Raw genomic sequence first — 17,876 nt, forward strand, 5'->3', positions numbered from 1 at the left:
CATCTAGGCCGGTACGCTACTTTCACATGGTGCAATTCGATTATTTTTCCATCCATTCCACTCCATACACCGAGAAAACACGGAATCTTGCCGAGACTTTTGGTATTGACTCGAGTCGGGGCACCTACAATCTAGATAGTCCTGTAAAATCTGCAATCCAACTCACAGGTGCATATCCGCTGGCGTCGTTTGTCGCGATATCCGTACCACCCCCTCACGAAACCCAACCTAACCCGCGGGATTCAAACGTCCTCGATCGGGAAGAACAACGCGAGTGAAACAGAAACAAGCGTGTCCGCTGTCTCGTCGCACTCGAGTTCTACGTTATCCGTACCTACTTCGCCTTACCTTTACTCCCACGCACTTCCGAATTAGGCTTTCCACAGCCGAGACTGGCGATCAAAAAAAATGGATTCGACTGCACGCGTAGTGACTGACTGCATGCCGATGTGCCTGCCGTTAGCTACCTACCTGACTCCCGCCGACGCTGCCGGTTCGGCCAAAGCTTCCGACGGGCGGGCGGGAAAAAAACTGGATCGGCAGAGTGCACCACCTACCACCCAACACCACCAACACTACCGTTAAGCCGTCCCGTCGGCGTGCGTGTCTCTCACGAGTCACACCTTCTTCCTTATCGCCGGCCGTGTCGGCTCAATCGTGAACCTGCCGATCCGCGTGCCAGCGAAGTCGGACGCTGGAGGCCTGATGGTGGTTGCCGGCGTATGTCTGGAGACCGGATGGATAGACCGGATGAATCATTTCAAACGGCGGCAGGCAAAAGACACACACCCCTCTTCGTGGTCTCGTCGCTTCCAGTTTCCAGTCCTATTATTTCCTGCATAGTACCGTGTTGAGATTCGAACATTTGGTTCTGGAGGATACTTGGCGCATCTGCATCGTGGAAATGGCAAAGGGGATGGATGCCCAGCAAACAGGCCGGTCGCCGACGAAGCCGTAACAGTACGGTGGTCAAGGACCCCCCGGGCGACCCTCATCAAAGACTTTCACAAGCCAAGCCCAATTGTGGTGCCATTTCCATCTTGCCTTTTGATCTGCCAATCTTAAAAAATCTGGCAGCTCAGATCTCCCGTCGGGTCTTTCGGTGCTGCTCGCGGTGCCTTATGTCAGCGTGGGATGACGGTGGCCTCGGCCTCGAAAAAGGGACGCGCTCGGGCCCCTATGCGCACCACGTATCTCCACGTTCGGGCCCCGAGGGAACAGTTCTGTCGCCCGTCCAGCGGATTTCTGGCAGGGCAATTGCGGGAGGTTGTCTTCTCCGTCGGTTCCTCTGGGGGGGGGGGAGGCCCTGGGGCTTATCTCCTTTGGGTTCGCCGTCTCCAGTCGGACGGGATTCGTCCGTCCGCACGCTCACGCCCTGTGCTGATGACAGTCTTCCATTTTTTTTGGCCTCGGTGACTCGCATTCGCTGTCGCGGCCGCGTTGCACACCCCTCCCCCCAGCATACCGTAATTGTGTACGCGGGATGCCACACCTTACACGCCTTTTTTTTTTTCGCAGGCTGGTGGCTGATGTCGGCTTCGTATCGTCGTAATCGTTTTTTTGGCGTCGTCTTCCATTTTTTTCTGCCTCTTGGATTTTCCCAAAGTCCCAGCTGCGCCATGCTTGCCTCGCAATCGTTTTTCTTTTCGGTTCCAATTGAATATCCATCAGACCAGTCCCAATCAGATTATCGTCGCCGTTCATCGTTCACCAGCGGCGTTCATCCGTAAAACTCAGATGGAAAATGAAGCATCGTGACATTTGACTCGTCGGCGACTATCCGTAACATCCTCGGTGACATTCTTTTGTGCAAGTCGCTTCGGGTGCGACGGCGGGGGAAAATGTGATGAATAATTCGAATCGCTGGCGTCGGCTTTTTCGCTGTTTGCTCTTCACCTGCACCATTAAACCACGGGCTTAACCTCCAGGCAGCCTAATTATTAATTCCGTCTCTTTGCGGTCAAAAAAAAAAAAAAAAAAGTACTGTACGGCGGTAGGGGGGTTAAAACACACCGCCAAAACCCGAATGCCATGAGGAAACCCCTCGTGATTCGTCCACGAAACGGCGGCGTTAGTGAACCACGGTAATCTGTGAGACGGTGACTGTCCTGAAAGATGACTAGACGGAAGGCAGGGGGGCGTGTCGTTAAAATGTCGGGGCGCGGAAATCGGTCGTCGTCGTGGAATTTGCTTTGTAACCCCCGTTCGTTCGTGGCAGGCTGGCAGGCAGCACCAAGCGCAGCTGCGCAAGGCAGGCAGCTCGGCTTCGAAGGGTGAGGTAAGCGAGTGAGCGAGCGAGGGGTTGGCGGGCGGGCACCTGAGCAGCTGTTGGAAAGACCGGAGGTTGAGCGACGCCGATCTGCCGAGATCGCAGGGCGCATCCGCCAATCCTCTTCGAGTACCTGGGCGAAGATGGTAGGCGTACCTATGCAAGTACTCCGTAGGCATAGGCATAGGCATAGGCCAAAAAAAAGCCGATTTTTGTGAGGTGCGCGGTTTGGAGTCGTCGTAACGCGCAGCGGCGCATTGTAACGGGCAGGTCTTTGCTGAATCATGTGGTCTGCCTAAATGACTCGGTCAGCGCGCAAGTTTCATCCAACACTCCTACTTTTCGCCCCGACATGAGGCGAATGAAGAAGCAATGATGATGCAATCGTGACTTACCTCTTTCGTTGGTTTGCTCCAAGTCCTCGTACCAAGAGAGTATTCACAGTATTGCAGAGGACAGGGGGGTTTGATTTGATTGATTTTTCAATTGATTGTTTGATGCTTCGCTTTTGAATAGGGCACTGTTTGACCCCCTAAGCGGCTATCTATCTGGTTTCTGTAACACATTGTGCTGGTACCACTCAACCGCGGACTGTAGCCCGGGAGCGGAAAGACAGCTGAAGAAAAGAAAAAAAAGTCCCGATTCCATTATCCATCAGGGTCCTCCAAATAGGCACCCTATGCTTTCTCATTGCGACATATAGGAAAAATAAGATGAGAGAGAAGAGTTGAGAAGACATTGCTGTCGTTTTGTAGTCCAAATAATTCGTGACCCATGCCGTTGTAGTTTGGTATCGGTGACAAATGATAAACGCCGTAATATATGCAAACGCTCGCTGATGTAAAAAGCCAAAGAAGAGATCATGTTACAAGGTAGTGTGTGGTTCTCGAGTGTAGACTTAGTACACTGAGATGGCAGACACGAGCCTTGCTGGGTTGCGGGCCGGCAGGTAGTAGCCTTCCGAGTAGAAGGTACCATCGCCCTGTTGTGATTGTTGTTGAGAGATCTCTTCCTTGGCCTCCTTCTCGTTGAAGGTGAGCACTGCGTTTGGCGGTGACGGGGGCATCGACTCGTCATCTGAGATGTCAGAGTCGTGCTCGTGCTCGAGCTCTGGTGGTGAGCTGGAGCTGGAGTGGGATGGTGTGCGGACGAGCTCGAGCTGTGCGTAGTCCTCCTCGAGGTCGTCCTCCTCCATGTCGTAGTCTTCCGAGACCTCGATAGTGGATGTTCTCGGGGAAGCGGGAGCGGCGGAGGGCATGCGGCGAAGGGAGACGGTGTCGGCCATCTCAATGTCGTCCTCCTCGTAGTCGTCGTCAGAGGAGACGGAAGAGTCGTCCGAGTCGGAGGAGTCATCCTCGTAGAGGTCCTCCGAGTCCTCGGCGATGGAGTCGGCCCATTGGATGTGACGGTCCTTGGTGGCAGCGGGAGCGGACTCGGTCTTGGTGGCACCGCGGACGGACTGGTTGAACCAGCTCTCTTGTTCCCGCTCGGCGTCGGCGAGCTCAAGCATCAGGGAGTCGAGGAGGTTTGCGTGGCCGACGAGGAGGCGGAGGTCGTGGTCGGCGCGGGCAGCCTCGGAGGAGAGCTTGGCCCGGGCCTTGTGGGCGAGGTAGTAAGTCTGGGTGATGCTCATCTTCTTCTTCTGGACGGCAAGGCGGAGAGGTTGTTGTGTGTGAGGAGCAGTGAAGGTGGAAGTTGTGGTAGTTGTCGACATTTTGTATGACTGTGCACCAATGGTGACTGATATGTCGCGATTTTGGCTGGTATGACTCAAAGCGAGATCGGGGGGTGCAAGATGCAGTGGGGCAGGGATGCCTGGGCTAGTTGGCTTGGTCTGTGATGATGCTTTGGTAATCTGGTTATTTTGGAGTATACCAGATGAGGCGGCGAGATGAGATGGCAAAGAGGCAAGGTCGATGATGGTTATATAATAGGTCAGGTTGGAAGATGTTTCTTCTTGAGAGGAGTTAGTATCGATCTTGTGTCTTGGGTCTGTTGAAGCTGAGGCTGGATGATGGGATTTCTCTAGATCTGGTTGGGAAGGGGAAACACATTTCTTTTAACTCAGGTTGCTCCGCTGTGCTGGCTGACCTGGACTTGTCGGGCTCGGAGAGAAGAAAAGTGAGGGAGGAGCGGTGACAAGGGGAGGGGTGTGAGAGCGAAGGGTGTGCAGGTGCAGGGGGTGGATGACCCATCGGGGGTGTGAGAGGGTGGGGTGGGGTGTGGGCGGGAGTTTTGCGCGATTGCGAGGTGCGAAGTGCGAACCTTCCTAAGCAGAAAAAATTATGAAAGCGATGAGTCTTTCGCTGTGCCTGCAGAAAGTGGGGGCTTCTCTAAGCTCCGTACCACGGTAGCCCGTTCCTCCATCGTGGACTTTGGGCGGCGTTTGTCATCAGCAAGGCCGAGGGTGCTTCCCGAGCCTCCGCCAGCTGGGCATTTGTCGCTGCGGGCTGCGGGTGGTGTTCGGACTTTTGGAGCTTACCTACGCTGCCGCCGGTCGGTACGGCGTAAGTGTACGGTTGCCCGTCACTAGCAAACCCAAGACGCTAATCCGGTTGTTGTCGTCGTTGTCGTCGTCGACGACCTTACCACGCTACCAAAGGGCGCCCAGAAGAACCAAAGTCCTGCCTACTGCGTAGACTCGCTGCGAGGTTCTCGAGGGTCTGACGCACTCGGCGGAAACAACACGACGACTCATCGCGGACTGAGTACGTACCCCGAAGATCCGTAACCTTCTACCCGTACCTTGCTACCTATTGCTGCTTGGGTACGGAGCATCGCTGCTTATTCGTCAGGTCGCTAGGTACCTCGCGTCCTGATGGGATAAGCGTCCACGTTTGTCAGCCTGTGCTCGCTTTTCTCTGTAATCAATCAATCAATCCAGGTCTTCCATCAGAATCGGCCACTAGACTTCTCCAGCAAAGCACGCACTCCCGCTAGTCTCGTCTCATCTCATCCCCTCTCCTCGTACAAAAGTGACTTTGTATTCATCATCACCAAAACGGAGACAGGAATTAGGCATAACTCCCATAACTCCGCACCGACCAGCAGTTGGATTAATCACCAACCTTACTCTACCTACCACCCACCGCTGCCCCGGCGTCTACGCCCTTTCACCCTGTCCGTCAGGCGCGTCATCTCTTCCTCGCTAGCTAGCTTCGTCTCGTCTGCCTCAATTTCCAATCTGACACGCTGTATCATCGTGAACGCACGCGCAGGTTATGCTTATGGTTCGCTTGCTGGTCTTGGCTCTCGGCCGCAGTCGCACGCGCGCCTTACCAATTACCATAACCCCGGCTGCCTGCCTTACAACCATAATTACACACTCTCTCAGAAAAAAAAAGGGATGATGGCTCATTTCCTATATTCTGTAACTCGCACCATGCGCGCAATCTGCGACAAGCTGAGGCCAGCAAGCGAGAATAGAAAGAAAAAAAGGGAACGGGCCTCATAATGTCAATAGCGGGATTCCAGCTCACTCACGACGGGGGTATGTTTTGCTTAACCCCGTCCCAAGGTGCCATCCCAAGAATTTCCAATTCCCCTTGATTGTCACAATTGCCAAATGTAATACCCCAGGGCCAAGGCTGAAGGGGGACCTGATCTGATGTTGCTCCCGTTCACCCCCTTTGGGATAATGACAGTTCACAGTACTCCGTACCCCCGGCATTCTGTACTCTCCGTAACGGATCACCTGGGGTGAGAGAATGGACAAAAATGGGAAGCCTAAAAGTACTGCGCCGAGAGCCGTTGCTACCTCAACACCTCACCCTCACCCCGGTCGATCGCCAGGCCTTACAGTTTACGGCGCCGAGACAAGGGATTACAGTACGGCCGCGAATTGTGCGAATGCGCGCGGGGGTTAAGCACAGCGAAGCACAGCACAGCTTGGTACGAATCCCCTGGTCGCTGCTGCTGCTGCTGCACCGCCTCCTCCGCCGTCGGCTCCGTCCACGTCCTCCTGCGAGTGCGAGCAGTGCGAGCTTGCGAACCGGGGGCCAGACGACGGGGGATAAACATCTGCGGAGAGATTAGATGCTGGCCAGCTGACTGCCTTCGCGGACACGCACCAATCACAGGCCCTTGCGAGCTGAGGCGCTACGCAGAGAGAGTACGAAAGTACGAATCCCATCTGTACGGATACACGGAGTAGATCCGTACGGATTTACGAATGGCCCCGAGCCACACACTCGTTTTGTAGGGCTGAGCCTTGACGCGAAAGAGAGGGAAAGAGAGCAACGTAGCAGAGTCTCATTGCGCCCTATTCCGTACCTACCTGTTTTACACGTATTACATTACGGTGCTCTTACTTTTGCTCTTACTTGGCCGGGTTAGGCATAACGCCCTTCGCTCTCGGCATAACTTTTGCTTAAACATTTCTGTCCGTACCTTACACAAAGTACCTTGCGGTCGGTGCCTGGAGTCCACGTCTTGGGGAGACGCGGGCAGCCCAGCCACAGGACCCGGAAAGGCCCATGATGAGTCGGAGCCTGAAAGCAAGGTACGGTGCTCTAACCTCACAGCCCGGACCATCGCGAAGAACTATTGCCCCGGGCGACGGGGTTCATTCGAACGGGGGCCACCGCAGCAGACTTTGGACGAAAAGCCTGATCGGCCGGGCTTGAAACTTTTTTGTCTAGATACCCAAATTGCCCAATAGAGTCCAAAACGCTTGATCAAATTTGCTCATCGGGCTCGAATTGATCTGTTTCGATCTACAGAATGAAAATATCAATCAAGTATCAGGAACAAGTATTTGCGCATCGCCGACTTTGTTCCTGTTTCCACGGGGACCATGGTCCAGCAAAAATGAGGGAGGGAAAAAGCAAGGACGGTGACGATGATGACCCGGGAATCACGAAGCCCGCACCGCCCGGGGGAGATCTCTGGAAGGTGTCAAGTGATGAAACCATAGGGAGAAACCCACTCCGCCGAAGCTTCCCTCCGACTTTGCCCATACAGAAAAGACAAAGGGCCGCCTTCTGGGCATTAGACGCGCCCGAGAAAGATTGGGGGGAAAGCGTCGGAGACGTTTAGGCACCGTGAATCGGGGCACGGAGCGAATGTCAAACTGAAGGGGGCAGACAACTCTAAAAGATTACGCTCACACTTTGACAGCGAACAGCCACAGGTTGACGGTGCAAATCAGGTATTATGGCTCATCTTTGGTCATCGACTCATCAGTCATCCGGGCAGATCTGAATGTCCTGGGGGCACGACGCGAATGGCAGGGTTTAGCGGTCTTCAAGCCACAAAACGCAATGCTTACACACCCCTCCTCTCCCTCTCTCTCTCGTTCCCGGGTACCCATAGCGGTCGGTCGGTCGAAATCGCCGTGCTCCGCTCCGCTTTGAGTCGAGATGAGCCATCGACTCTAGGTACTCTACTCCGTCCTGCCAGTGGCTCGGTCCCAAGTCTGCCATTCAGTCTGCCTACATACGACTACCTGTCTACAACCAGTCTGCGCCTATACGCCAATACGTGGACGCGGGGGAGACGAGGATGTGGTCTGTCCAGGTCAGATCAGAACCCACGGCATCATCGAGAGCGTGGCTTGCTGCATGCATGCCCCGTAACCTTTTTCCACCACCACCACAGTACTTCTTCTCTTTCGCTTTCGCCGTTCAAGTTCTAACCCGTGAGATTGGTCCATCCAATCGCGAGGCCGTTTGACAGAGACACAACCCCTCGATTGGGCCTGCCCTACGTAGCTACCCTCAGTCTCGCGTGAGATGGGACCATCGGTTCTAGGGTTACACACGCGTACATGAAGCCCGGGCCAAACTTCGCAAGGAGCTCTCACAAGTTACCCAGCAAGCGGAGGGGGGTGGGATCAAGACAGCTCGCCCGAAAACTTCCCTTTTGCGTGCGCGCGTGATCATCGACTTCTCGACATTCTTCCGGCTTCCAATCCCAGTGTTGCGGGATTTGGGGGCCGGCTGTGCCTGGCGGAAAGCTTCCAAGCTTACTCCGTGGTACGGAGTGCCTAACCTACAGGCTACCGTACCAAACCCCACGATCTGCACAAAATCCCGGATTGGGACGAGTACGGCGGAATACGGGCGTCTACGGCTACACGGCCTTGTGTAACGAAATCCTTCGTAAACTCGCGTGGGCCGTACCGTAACCCGTAGCGATTCCTAATGCTTTTCGTAGACGGGACGAAAAGCACTGACGGTTCTATTCCGGTGTCTACCGGTATTCAATCTCTCCTACCTTCAATCCTCCCGACTCCCTCCGTTGGGAACGGGGGAAACAATAAAGACGTGGGGGGGGTTCCCAGAAAAAACGGTCCCGTGTCGTCCGAAGATAAGTGAGCGGAAGAGAGCTTTGACGATGAATCCGGATTTAATGCGGAGGATAACGGGAGAAAGACACAGTGAGAGGGGGAGGGGAGTTCGGCATCTTTGAAAAGCGGCCGTCTGATGAAGCGTGACTGTTTTCTGTTCTGGACTTCTCCAAGACCCTTGAGTTCCATACTTTCGAGCCCTTCCGAACTACCCGCACGGTTCACTTGTTGCCGTGGCCCCGACGGCCGGACGGACGGCCACCTAGATCGGCGAGTAGAGGAGCACGTTGGACCCCGCCAAACCAAAACTCTCTCACACGTGAGAGAGAGAGAGAGAGATGTGCAACCGGGGAGTCTACAGATAGGTAGAACAGGTAAAAGAGTCATCAGTAATCAGTGAAACCCGTGAACGGGATCCAACCTACGCCCACACCCACTCCTCACTCCCACGCTCTCGCGTCATTGAGATTGGACTGAAAATGCCGAATAGAGCTAAAAGCTTCTTTCCTTCTGTAGTCCCATGATTCCCAATCCCAACTCCGCGGTAATGGCCAAGTGGTCTATGCTCTCTCTCCTGCTTCATAATCACCTACACACTCCCATCCTCTTATTCCCACGCCGCGGGATGACGAGATCAGGGGTCTTTTGTGCGTATACTCCATACAAATCATCAGACCGCCCCCAATACTCACAAGTCCGCTCCGTCCATATGTCAGCGTCGTGGAATCGCCGAAGAAGCGAGAACTGAGAACTGCAGCCCTGCAAGCGGGGAGGACTTGGTTCGGATAGGCCTCGGATGAGATAATCCACAATGTGACAAATGGATGGAAGTCTTTTGAACAGGCTGATGGAGATTCGGGGGAATCTGAGGCCAGCTTACTTTGCCTACAGCAGCAGCAGCAGCAATTCATCGCATTTGGATATCGCCAATTTGCACTGCATCTCCATTGGTAAGCCTCTTGCAGAATACAACACAGCACAGCACAGCGCAGCGCATCATCGTCACCGCCGTACGCAATGGAACGTAGCAGCCAACTCGCCGATTCCCTAGCTGCAGGGTTGGATTATCTACCAGATAGGGCTGGGTGCGATGCGGAAGAGAATCCGTACCTATGTACCACACATCGTACTCCATACCCGTAAGAGAGCGAGGGTATGCAAAAAGCTCGGACTCGCTCGCGGAATGCGGCCGGGGTGTCTGCGTCGGTTTTTGCTGTGCAGCACTCAATACCGATTCCGCACTCGCTGACATGCATCCTCCGTCTACATGTGTCCAATAACTGGCGCCGCGAGCCGTCAAGTCACCAATCAGGGAACACGGCGGATAGATACTTTCATAATCCCCAAGTTGCACACGGAGATGTCCTATGAGACGTGAGGCGGTGCTTGCTTACTTTACCCAAGGTACTCTACCGTATTGCATCTCACAAGGCTGTTATGCTCACCGCTCGTGGCTTGTGCCACCGCAGCCATATCGTCCCATTGGTCAAAGGGACGCACATACCGGATGTCTCTTTGGCATGTATGTATGCACTACTGAGGCATGTTCTACGCTCCCGCTTCTGCGTGTGTGCCACGCGACTCGGACGAGGCTTTGTGGCTTTGCAGTCTTTTGCCTATACGGCTGCTGGACGTGCTTCGAACTGCAGCGGCGCTAACAAGCCTCCCAAGCCTCCGCGGCCTGCCCCGGTGCAGATTTGAATACCCGTGGACGTAGACAAAATCGGTTCGGCGATGTGCGGCCGGAATGTCGCCGTGATGGGGGTTTCCAGTTGGGACAAGGCCCCGGGTACCGTACGGGGGTGTGGCTTGCGAGAGTTTTCTTGTCTTTCTTCTCGGTTTGCACCGAAGACGCCCTGCAGTTTACAGACTTCCTATGCGGCATTGCTGCACGATGTCGTCGTTCATGGCTGGGGTTCAACTCGATCCGGCATTTCGGGGTTATCTTCTCAGGGTACGGACTTGCATTGGATTATTCGTACGTCTGTCGGGGTTAATCGACAATGGAAGTTCGATACTGGTGCTGACTCACTGGTTAATATCTATATGCACGACAATCCAGAAATAGGGTGCTCTTTCGAATGCCCCTTGCGGAGGAACTGCACCTCCACGGAAATAAGAACGAGATATGTCCAGAAGAAGGGGGTTAGAGCCTCTCAAACTCTTCAAACGCAACACCCCTGTCACATCGCGGCCTTCTCCCGGCCTTCTAGCGTCCTTCCATTTGGCGGAGTCCCACTGCATATGGACCGTGCGCGGAATCATATAACCTTCTAGCGTGCTTCTAGCGTGGAAGACAGGGGTTCTGCGGTCCTGCGCTCCTGATTTTCACATTTGCGGAGCCTCGCTTGCCGTCTCGGTGTTCCATTGCTCCTGTCATTCAGCCTGATGAACCACGGTGCCATCGTGTGAGAGGTTGTGGGCTGCCAGGGCTGTTGTGCGACAGGGCTCATGGCTGTCAATTGTCGGAGCCTTCAGGCACACACATCTCCACGGCGCCCAACCAGAGCCACGCGACGAAGTTTTTCATTCTTTCGTTCGTTGGGATCTGGGTTACGCGGGATCGAACTAGTGGATCAATCACGGAAAACCTCACACCAAGTGGACTTCAGGTATCCAAGAGGCTAGGATGGAGAAAATTTTCTTGCCCTCTTTCCCTCTTCACAGGCATTTTCCACGTATTCTTGACGTCAACTAGACCCGGACCGCTTTCCATCGGGCAGGCGTTAGTAGCTTACATTGGTGACTGATTGTGGATCTGTTGGTCACGGTGGATATTGACTAGGGGGAAATTTTCAACCCTTTTTTTCTGCCCTTTTTTTCTGTTCCCATCTCGAACATGCTGCAAGTGATTCTTCTCGTTGCCAGTTGGTTCGCGATTTTCGCCCAATCGTGTGGGGCTCGCGGTCTAGATTCTCTGCTTGCTGGAAAATCGCTTCAGCCACACGCCCACGTGGAGATTCACGAGAATTGCTAAGCATGTGGATCTGAGCAAAGGGGGGTGTGGACGTAAACTTCCATCCATGGGACGGGAATGGATGACTGATGAGAGAAAAGAGCGGACGCCGGACGGGATTCAATGCAGGGCCCGTGGTCTTTTCTCGGCAATGAGGTTTTGCTGCGAGCTTGTGCACATTCAGGACGGTGGGCCGGAGATATGCTCCCTCTCACCAAGCCCGGCGCCGATGAAACTGCCGTGACTCCAGGTCCCAGTCCAAGTCCATGCGGCTCTGATTTTAGTTCAGAGACGGATGATGTGACGAGCGTTTGTTGTTCCCAAACTGCCGTGGTTCATGAAGCGTTCCCGAACCCACCCCAGCCATTTTGACTCGTCTGAACTGCGTTTCAACGCCGGGGAGCGATCCCGCTGTCGGACGTCGCTGCGGAATGGTTGCTGTTCTTCATCGGTTTCGAGATCGCCGGGAACCGCCACGGGACGGACGGGGGGTCCACATTTGATGCAAGGGATGGAAGCTGTATGACCTCAAAGTTGTCTGCCATCTAAAGAAAATATTCTTGACCAAGCCCACCGGTCTCAGATTCACGTCCTGAGGTGGTGTACAGAAGAGATGTCTATCCCGAGACGTCTCTCGCGGCCGGCCGGATAGACTTCGACCTTTGGCTTGGCTGAGCTTTCAGCTGAGCCTCAGCTGCCAGGGCCTATGGTTTGAGTTTGAGTATGGGGAATGTGGGTTGGGTGCTGATTCGGGGCTGCTCCGCGAACCTGGACCAGGACCATGTCGGGTATCATGTTTTCTTTTTCTAGATATATGAGACGTCTTGCTTCAGAGCGCCCCATGTCTTTGCACCTAATCTGGCTCCAGGGCCGCGGTTAAATGTCCAAGAGAAGAAAAAAATGACAAAGGAGTAATGCAGAGGTCCATCGAAAGCGTGGAAATAACATTCAAAGAAGAGAAGAAAGAAAGAAAGTAAACAAACTGCAGCCTCGCAAACATTCCTCTTCATCACGAAGCTGGTCTCTTGATAGGTCAAGCACCCGAACAGCAGCCCGGCTCCCCGGTCTCTCCCTCTCTCTCTCCCTGCGGTGTACCCGTTGCTTATTTTGGTACACGAGGCTAGCCGACTTTTGTCTCGTGTTCTGGTTCAGTGGTTCCTGGTTGTCGGGAACACTACTGCTTTTATGCTTTTGTGTGTAACGTCTCATCCCCAAGCCCGTGCCTGTGCATCTCGGCCGATGGCCATTGTGAAGGTAGGTCCGGGATTTCTATTGCAGAGCCGGCGAAGCGTCGGTTATCGCTAGGAGATGATAGGTGTGGAAGTGAGATATGATCCTCGGTTTACCGGCAGTGGTGTATGCCTCCTTGAATCGGCGGTCAAGTAGCCAGCAAAATCGTCATTTGCCTCTTATAACGATGTCAGCTAGACTGTACCATATATGGCCATTATCAAAGCAGCTGCTGTGTTTGTGATATGGAGACCTCATTGATCATGCATTTTAAGTGATTGCTGATGCTTTGTGGCAAGCAATAGAATCCGTGAGCACAAAGGCATCACCGAACCTGGGATAGCTTTAGATCCAAAAGGCTTGGTAATGTGCAATGGTAACAGGTCATTTCGTCAAAGGCCATTTTCATGAGATATGGGAATCGGAAAATTGGTGTGTTTCCGAGATACCAAACGGCTGCTTGCCCCCTCAAAATGACGATGATAAAAGCAAGAACGATCGGGCCTCTGTTCCGCGTTCATTCTCATGCTTCACGCCAGATCAGCTGAGATAGAGACCATTATCCAATGATGCTCAAGAGCCTTGTTATCTTGCCTTTAGTGACAAAGCATAGTTGGTCTTGAGGACCCTCCTACAAAAGAGACCGTCCAGAATGTAAGATCATCATGCTCGCATCATCTATCACGGCATCGTCATTTCTGTGCCCGTTCGTATTCGTGAGTATAGAGTGAGGAACCCCTGGCCGATCCCCTGCTCCATCAGGAAACTAGAAACTGTACGCCTCGGCAGGTACGAACCAAATCCTACCGTACCCATTTAGTCTTTCTTCTAGCTCGTACATCGTGATGCTCGTGGCAGACATATCCTGCACCAAGGGGGACTGAAGGTAGTCTTGGCCGAGAGGGACAGCTGGCTAGGTTACGGCGATGTTGAAAGGTGGTATTGGTTGGAAACTGGCCGCCGCCGTTGTGACGTTGTTGGTTTCGAGTGGGACTCCGAAGACTTAGAGTGTAGAGCTGTATCTTCACCAAATTCTCTGGCTCAGAGCGCCCCACAACCGACAACTTAGTCCAGATAATTCCTGACCATAGAAATCTCGTTTCAAATCAATATGTTAAAGACGATAATAATTTACAGCCCAGCTGTATGCGTAAGAAAAGCCTATGAAGACGGAGCGCAGTCCCTCCCCCTTTATTCATTTACAACAGCCAATATTCTAGAGCCGTGCTCCCAGGGCCGAATAGTACAGAGAATTAGAGCCATCTACATAAGTGGGCACATAAGACCAGCAGCAGCAGTCAGAGACCTGATCTTACGGTTTCAAATCTGTACTGACAGCTTCCGAGAATAATGGAGCTTACCAGTCTAACTGGATCATTTGTATGGGAACAAAATACGTCAGCAGCTATACAACAGCAATATAGCAGCAAGTGAGCGGGGGAGATGGCCTGGTTGTGTCGATGTTAGGGATCTATATGAACACCTTACCTATCAGGGCATCTCTTTCTTTCCTTTTGAGTTTGACCAGACACACCTCAACATAACCTTGAGGTATTAATTTCAAGAAATACGTATATGTCAGCGTACACTATTGAAGGGAAATCACTGAGAGAATTTAATAGAGGGTGAGCTTTTTCCGCACATAGTGCATAAAATATATCCAAACTAAGCAATCTTCAGATGATTTGCTCAATATGAATCTACTTTGATAAAGCTTCCATGCGCTCCATTGTCCTCTTTCTCACATGTGAGTTGAGTACTTTCGTGTCTAAGTCCCAAAGCCTTAAACTTGATTTTCAAGACAAGTCCGGTGGACTTTCGTATAAACGGTGACGAACGAATCATTCCCATCGACTTGGTCTAAATGTGAGTCAAACATCGCCAGAGAGAACGTCTCACATGTTTGAAGACTACGGATCGACACGCATTTTCTCACGTTAAGCGAGGGCTTGCGGCGTCTTCAACCTTATTGATTTACATACCCCGAGCCCCTCTGGATGGATTGGCTCTGCGTAACCTCAATAAGTTCCCAAAGCAAATCTAGATCAGAGGGGTGAACATACCCGCACATGTAACAAAGCAGTCTGTGTTCATTCCCGCTCACGCTCCTTTACTTGGTTCTCACGAATACGACGGGAGCATAAACGGTAATATAGGATAAGTCACTTACATCCATCCTTTCCTTCCCTTATGCTCCATTACTTTACACTCACGAATATAAGAGAGAGCATGAACGACAACATAGGACATATTAACCACGTCCATCCTGCCCCCCTACGCTCTCTCATATAGCTCACACGAATACGAACGAACGGGAGCGTGAATAGAGATGCGGAATAGACATTATTCTCTATGCAGGGGTTCTCAACATCAACTAAGCTTTATCACTAAAGGCAGGATAACAAGACCATCGAGCATTGTTGGACAATGGTTCCCGAACCAATTGGTTTGGGGTTCGTGGGGAGTGAGCGAGAGCGGAACGTGACGAGGCTCAGTTGCTCTCCTTTAATACTGCTTGCTGGTCGTTTTGAATCGGTGAGCCTTGGAGCTGGTGGGTGGCACCGTTTATCTCAAGCTTTCTGAAATGAACGAGTTCAAGCTGTGGTGACTACGAAACATCATTCCTCAGAGGCCATCGTGGTCAGAAGTTCTTGAAGACTCTGTTGTCTATTGGGTATTGTTTTGTCTATCCCACACAAATCAAACGTACGCCAGTATGCAAGTTCCCATTTCAAACAGCAAGTGACTTTTCCTTCTCCCCTCCCACACAATCTCACGCATTGAGCTTCTGCTTCGTCCTCTTCCTCTTGCCACCAACCTCCCTCCCCTCCTCGAGCTCCAATAATGCCTCCCTCTTCTTCTCGCTCACAATCTTGAGCGCGTCCCTGAGGACCCTCGTCTCCAAATTCACCCCTTCCTCCTTCCACGCCTCCATCTCCCTACCCACACGCGCCTCAATCGCCAACACGAGCTCAACGTCCCTCTGCCCGACAAACGTCACCGCCTCGCCCTTCCGCCCCGCACGCGCCGTGCGACCGACCCTGTGGATATAATCGTCCGGGTTCCGCGGGATGTCGTAGTTGACGACGAGCCCGACCTCGGGGATATCCAGACCTCTCGACGCGACGTCCGTCGCGACGAGGATGCGCGCCGCCGCGGCGCGGAAGCGGCCCAGGTTGTCGACGCGCTGCCGCTGCGGGAGGGCCGAGTGCAGCGAGGTGACGCGGTGGTCGAGCATGCGCAGCAGGTGGTGCAGGTAATCCGCCGTCTTTGTGCGGTTGCAGAAGATGATGACGGACTTCTCCTCGTTGCCGTCCGTCAGGAGGAAGGTGTGCAGGTAGTGCTCGCGGTGGGTGACGGGCACCTGGAGGTGCATCTGCGAGAGCGTGGCGGGGATGGCGAGGGCCTGGGTGTCGACCTCGCAGACGAAGACGGGTTGTTTTCCGGGCTTCAGGGGCATGTCTTTGAGGGCGCGGACTTCCGGGGTGATTGTGGCGGTGAAGAGTAAGGTTTGGCGCTTCGAGGAGGGCGGGAGGACGGAGAGGCACTCTTCTACGTCGGGGATCATGCTGCCTGGGCCGGTGCCGTCAAGGAGGCGGTCGGCCTCGTCGAGGACGACGTACTTGACGCGGCGGAGGCCGCAGATGGTGTCTTCGCCCGAGGTGCGGATGTGGTCGGCCAGACGGCCCGGCGTGGCGATGACGACGTGGGGACGTTGCGCGAGGGCGATGGCCTGGGAGCGCATGTCGGAGCCACCGGTGACGAGGACGATTTTGAGGCTCTGCGGGGAGGAGATGGCCTTGAACTGCTCGAAGATCTGCAGGGCGAGCTCGCGGGTGGGGGTCAGGACGACGCCGAAGATGGCGGTGGGATCCTCGGCCCATTTCTGAAGGATGGGCACGGCGAAGGCGACCGTTTTACCGGAACCCGTCCTGCTTCCGCCGATGCAGTCCCGGCCCTTGAGGATCTCTGGTATGCAGCCCTTTTGAATGCCCGTCGGTCTCTTGATTGCCATGTTGGCCAGCGACTGTACGAGCCATGGCCGTACGTTTATGGCGGAGAAGGTGGTGTTGGGGTCTGTTGGCGCAGTGATTGTGTTTTGCGACGGCGCTGCTGGGCGTGAGGTCTGGGGAGCTTGGTCGACAGCGGCGGCGGCGGCGCGCTTGAATCTTGAGGGGGCTTGAATGGTAGACACGACAGCCTTGATCTCTTCCTCCTCATCGTCATCATCGTTCTCGATATCTTCGAGATCGGGCTCGGCAGTGGGGTCGGTCCTCCGTCTCTTGCGCGAGGCGGGACTGTCGAGGTAGTCGGATTCGGACTCGGAGCCGGAAGAGTTGGCGGGAGAGGATACCGGAACCTCATCTTCGGCCGCACGGCCCGGTCGTCTGGGGGTTGCAGAGGACGGCATTGAGGGCGATCAGTCTCTGTTCTGTTTTATGCCGGTTGTGACGCGATTTGATCGTGGACCTGAGACTTGTAGCATAAAGTTTGTGATGGTGATGGGCTCGACTGCAGCAGCTGCACCAACGTCTGAGAATTTTCGGGCAAGGGTCCAAAAAGTTTTTGGTTGCAAAGTGCCAAAGCTTCGGCGCGGCGGGCTGGTGGGGTGAATGGTCCAGGGGGCTCTGGCGTGGGGCAGACCAATTGGAATGGAAGGCGGTCAGTACCAGGGCTCCGCATTGAGACGGTAGACGCGCGCCTAGAGAAACGGAGCTACGCAGTTACAGTGCCTTAGTGAGTGACCTTAGTGAGTGACCGGGGACTCAAACGGCGCGAGTGACGGGGCAAATTGGCCAGTAAGAGAACAGCAAGCGAGAATGCGTATCTGAGCCGACAAAGTTGAGGTATCATCCATCCGTCGTTCATTCAGTGGCCAAAACAAAAGCTCAGCTCCCTATCATAGGGAGCCTACGAAAAATCCGAGGAGACTCTTACCAGCCTCAGGTGTAATGATGCAAGGATTTTTACAAGAACAAGGTGGGACTCGAACCCGGGACCTATGTGTGCGGAGTTATTTCTTCAAGTTCGCTAACTTTCTCCGCTACGACATAGGCCGTGGTGATGATACCAGATGAATTTGTTGATTATAGCGGTAATCGACGGGGGCGGCGGACGGTTGAGTGTGTGAG

At 53.8% G+C, this 17,876-nt stretch overlaps 8 protein-coding genes across 8 annotated transcripts; 1 reads left to right on the top strand and 7 right to left on the bottom strand.

Annotated features, from left to right (window-relative positions):
* Positions 1–1,368: 1,368 nt before the first annotated feature.
* Positions 1,369–1,704, bottom strand: CPAR01_03169 (uncharacterized protein; the record flags this gene model as incomplete). Its single annotated transcript, XM_060487456.1, has 1 exon — positions 1,369–1,704. The coding sequence occupies one exon, from the start codon at positions 1,702–1,704 to the stop codon at positions 1,369–1,371; it is 336 nt and encodes a 111-aa protein (XP_060354784.1).
* A 236-nt stretch (positions 1,705–1,940) lies between these two features.
* On the bottom strand, positions 1,941–2,555 carry CPAR01_03170 (uncharacterized protein; the record flags this gene model as incomplete). Its single annotated transcript, XM_060487457.1, has 1 exon — positions 1,941–2,555. The coding sequence occupies one exon, from the start codon at positions 2,553–2,555 to the stop codon at positions 1,941–1,943; it is 615 nt and encodes a 204-aa protein (XP_060354785.1).
* Positions 2,556–3,167: 612 nt separating this feature from the next.
* CPAR01_03171 (uncharacterized protein) lies at positions 3,168–3,983 on the bottom strand (the record flags this gene model as incomplete). The annotated part of the gene is made up of 1 exon (XM_060487458.1): positions 3,168–3,983. One exon carries the CDS (start codon positions 3,981–3,983, stop codon positions 3,168–3,170), a length of 816 nt encoding a protein of 271 aa, XP_060354786.1.
* A 2,148-nt stretch (positions 3,984–6,131) lies between these two features.
* Positions 6,132–6,802, bottom strand: CPAR01_03172 (uncharacterized protein; the record flags this gene model as incomplete). Its single annotated transcript, XM_060487459.1, has 4 exons — positions 6,132–6,289; positions 6,340–6,367; positions 6,460–6,507; positions 6,659–6,802. 4 exons carry the CDS (start codon positions 6,800–6,802, stop codon positions 6,132–6,134), a joined length of 378 nt encoding a protein of 125 aa, XP_060354787.1.
* Positions 6,803–7,648: 846 nt separating this feature from the next.
* Positions 7,649–7,942, top strand: CPAR01_03173 (uncharacterized protein; the record flags this gene model as incomplete). Its single annotated transcript, XM_060487460.1, has 1 exon — positions 7,649–7,942. A coding segment is annotated over one exon (294 nt), but the record flags the coding sequence as incomplete, so codon positions are not given.
* Positions 7,943–9,118: 1,176 nt separating this feature from the next.
* On the bottom strand, positions 9,119–9,469 carry CPAR01_03174 (uncharacterized protein; the record flags this gene model as incomplete). The annotated part of the gene is made up of 1 exon (XM_060487461.1): positions 9,119–9,469. One exon carries the CDS (start codon positions 9,467–9,469, stop codon positions 9,119–9,121), a length of 351 nt encoding a protein of 116 aa, XP_060354789.1.
* A 2,898-nt stretch (positions 9,470–12,367) lies between these two features.
* CPAR01_03175 (uncharacterized protein) lies at positions 12,368–12,514 on the bottom strand (the record flags this gene model as incomplete). The annotated part of the gene is made up of 1 exon (XM_060487462.1): positions 12,368–12,514. The coding sequence occupies one exon, from the start codon at positions 12,512–12,514 to the stop codon at positions 12,368–12,370; it is 147 nt and encodes a 48-aa protein (XP_060354790.1).
* Positions 12,515–15,517: 3,003 nt separating this feature from the next.
* CPAR01_03176 (DEAD/DEAH box helicase) lies at positions 15,518–17,155 on the bottom strand (the record flags this gene model as incomplete). Its single annotated transcript, XM_060487463.1, has 1 exon — positions 15,518–17,155. The coding sequence occupies one exon, from the start codon at positions 17,153–17,155 to the stop codon at positions 15,518–15,520; it is 1,638 nt and encodes a 545-aa protein (XP_060354791.1).
* Between the last annotated feature and the right edge of the window lie 721 nt (positions 17,156–17,876).

Source organism: Colletotrichum paranaense (assembly GCF_030867605.1).
Source record: "Colletotrichum paranaense strain IMI 384185 chromosome Unknown Scaffold_2.1, whole genome shotgun sequence".
NCBI lineage: Eukaryota > Fungi > Ascomycota > Sordariomycetes > Glomerellales > Glomerellaceae > Colletotrichum > Colletotrichum paranaense.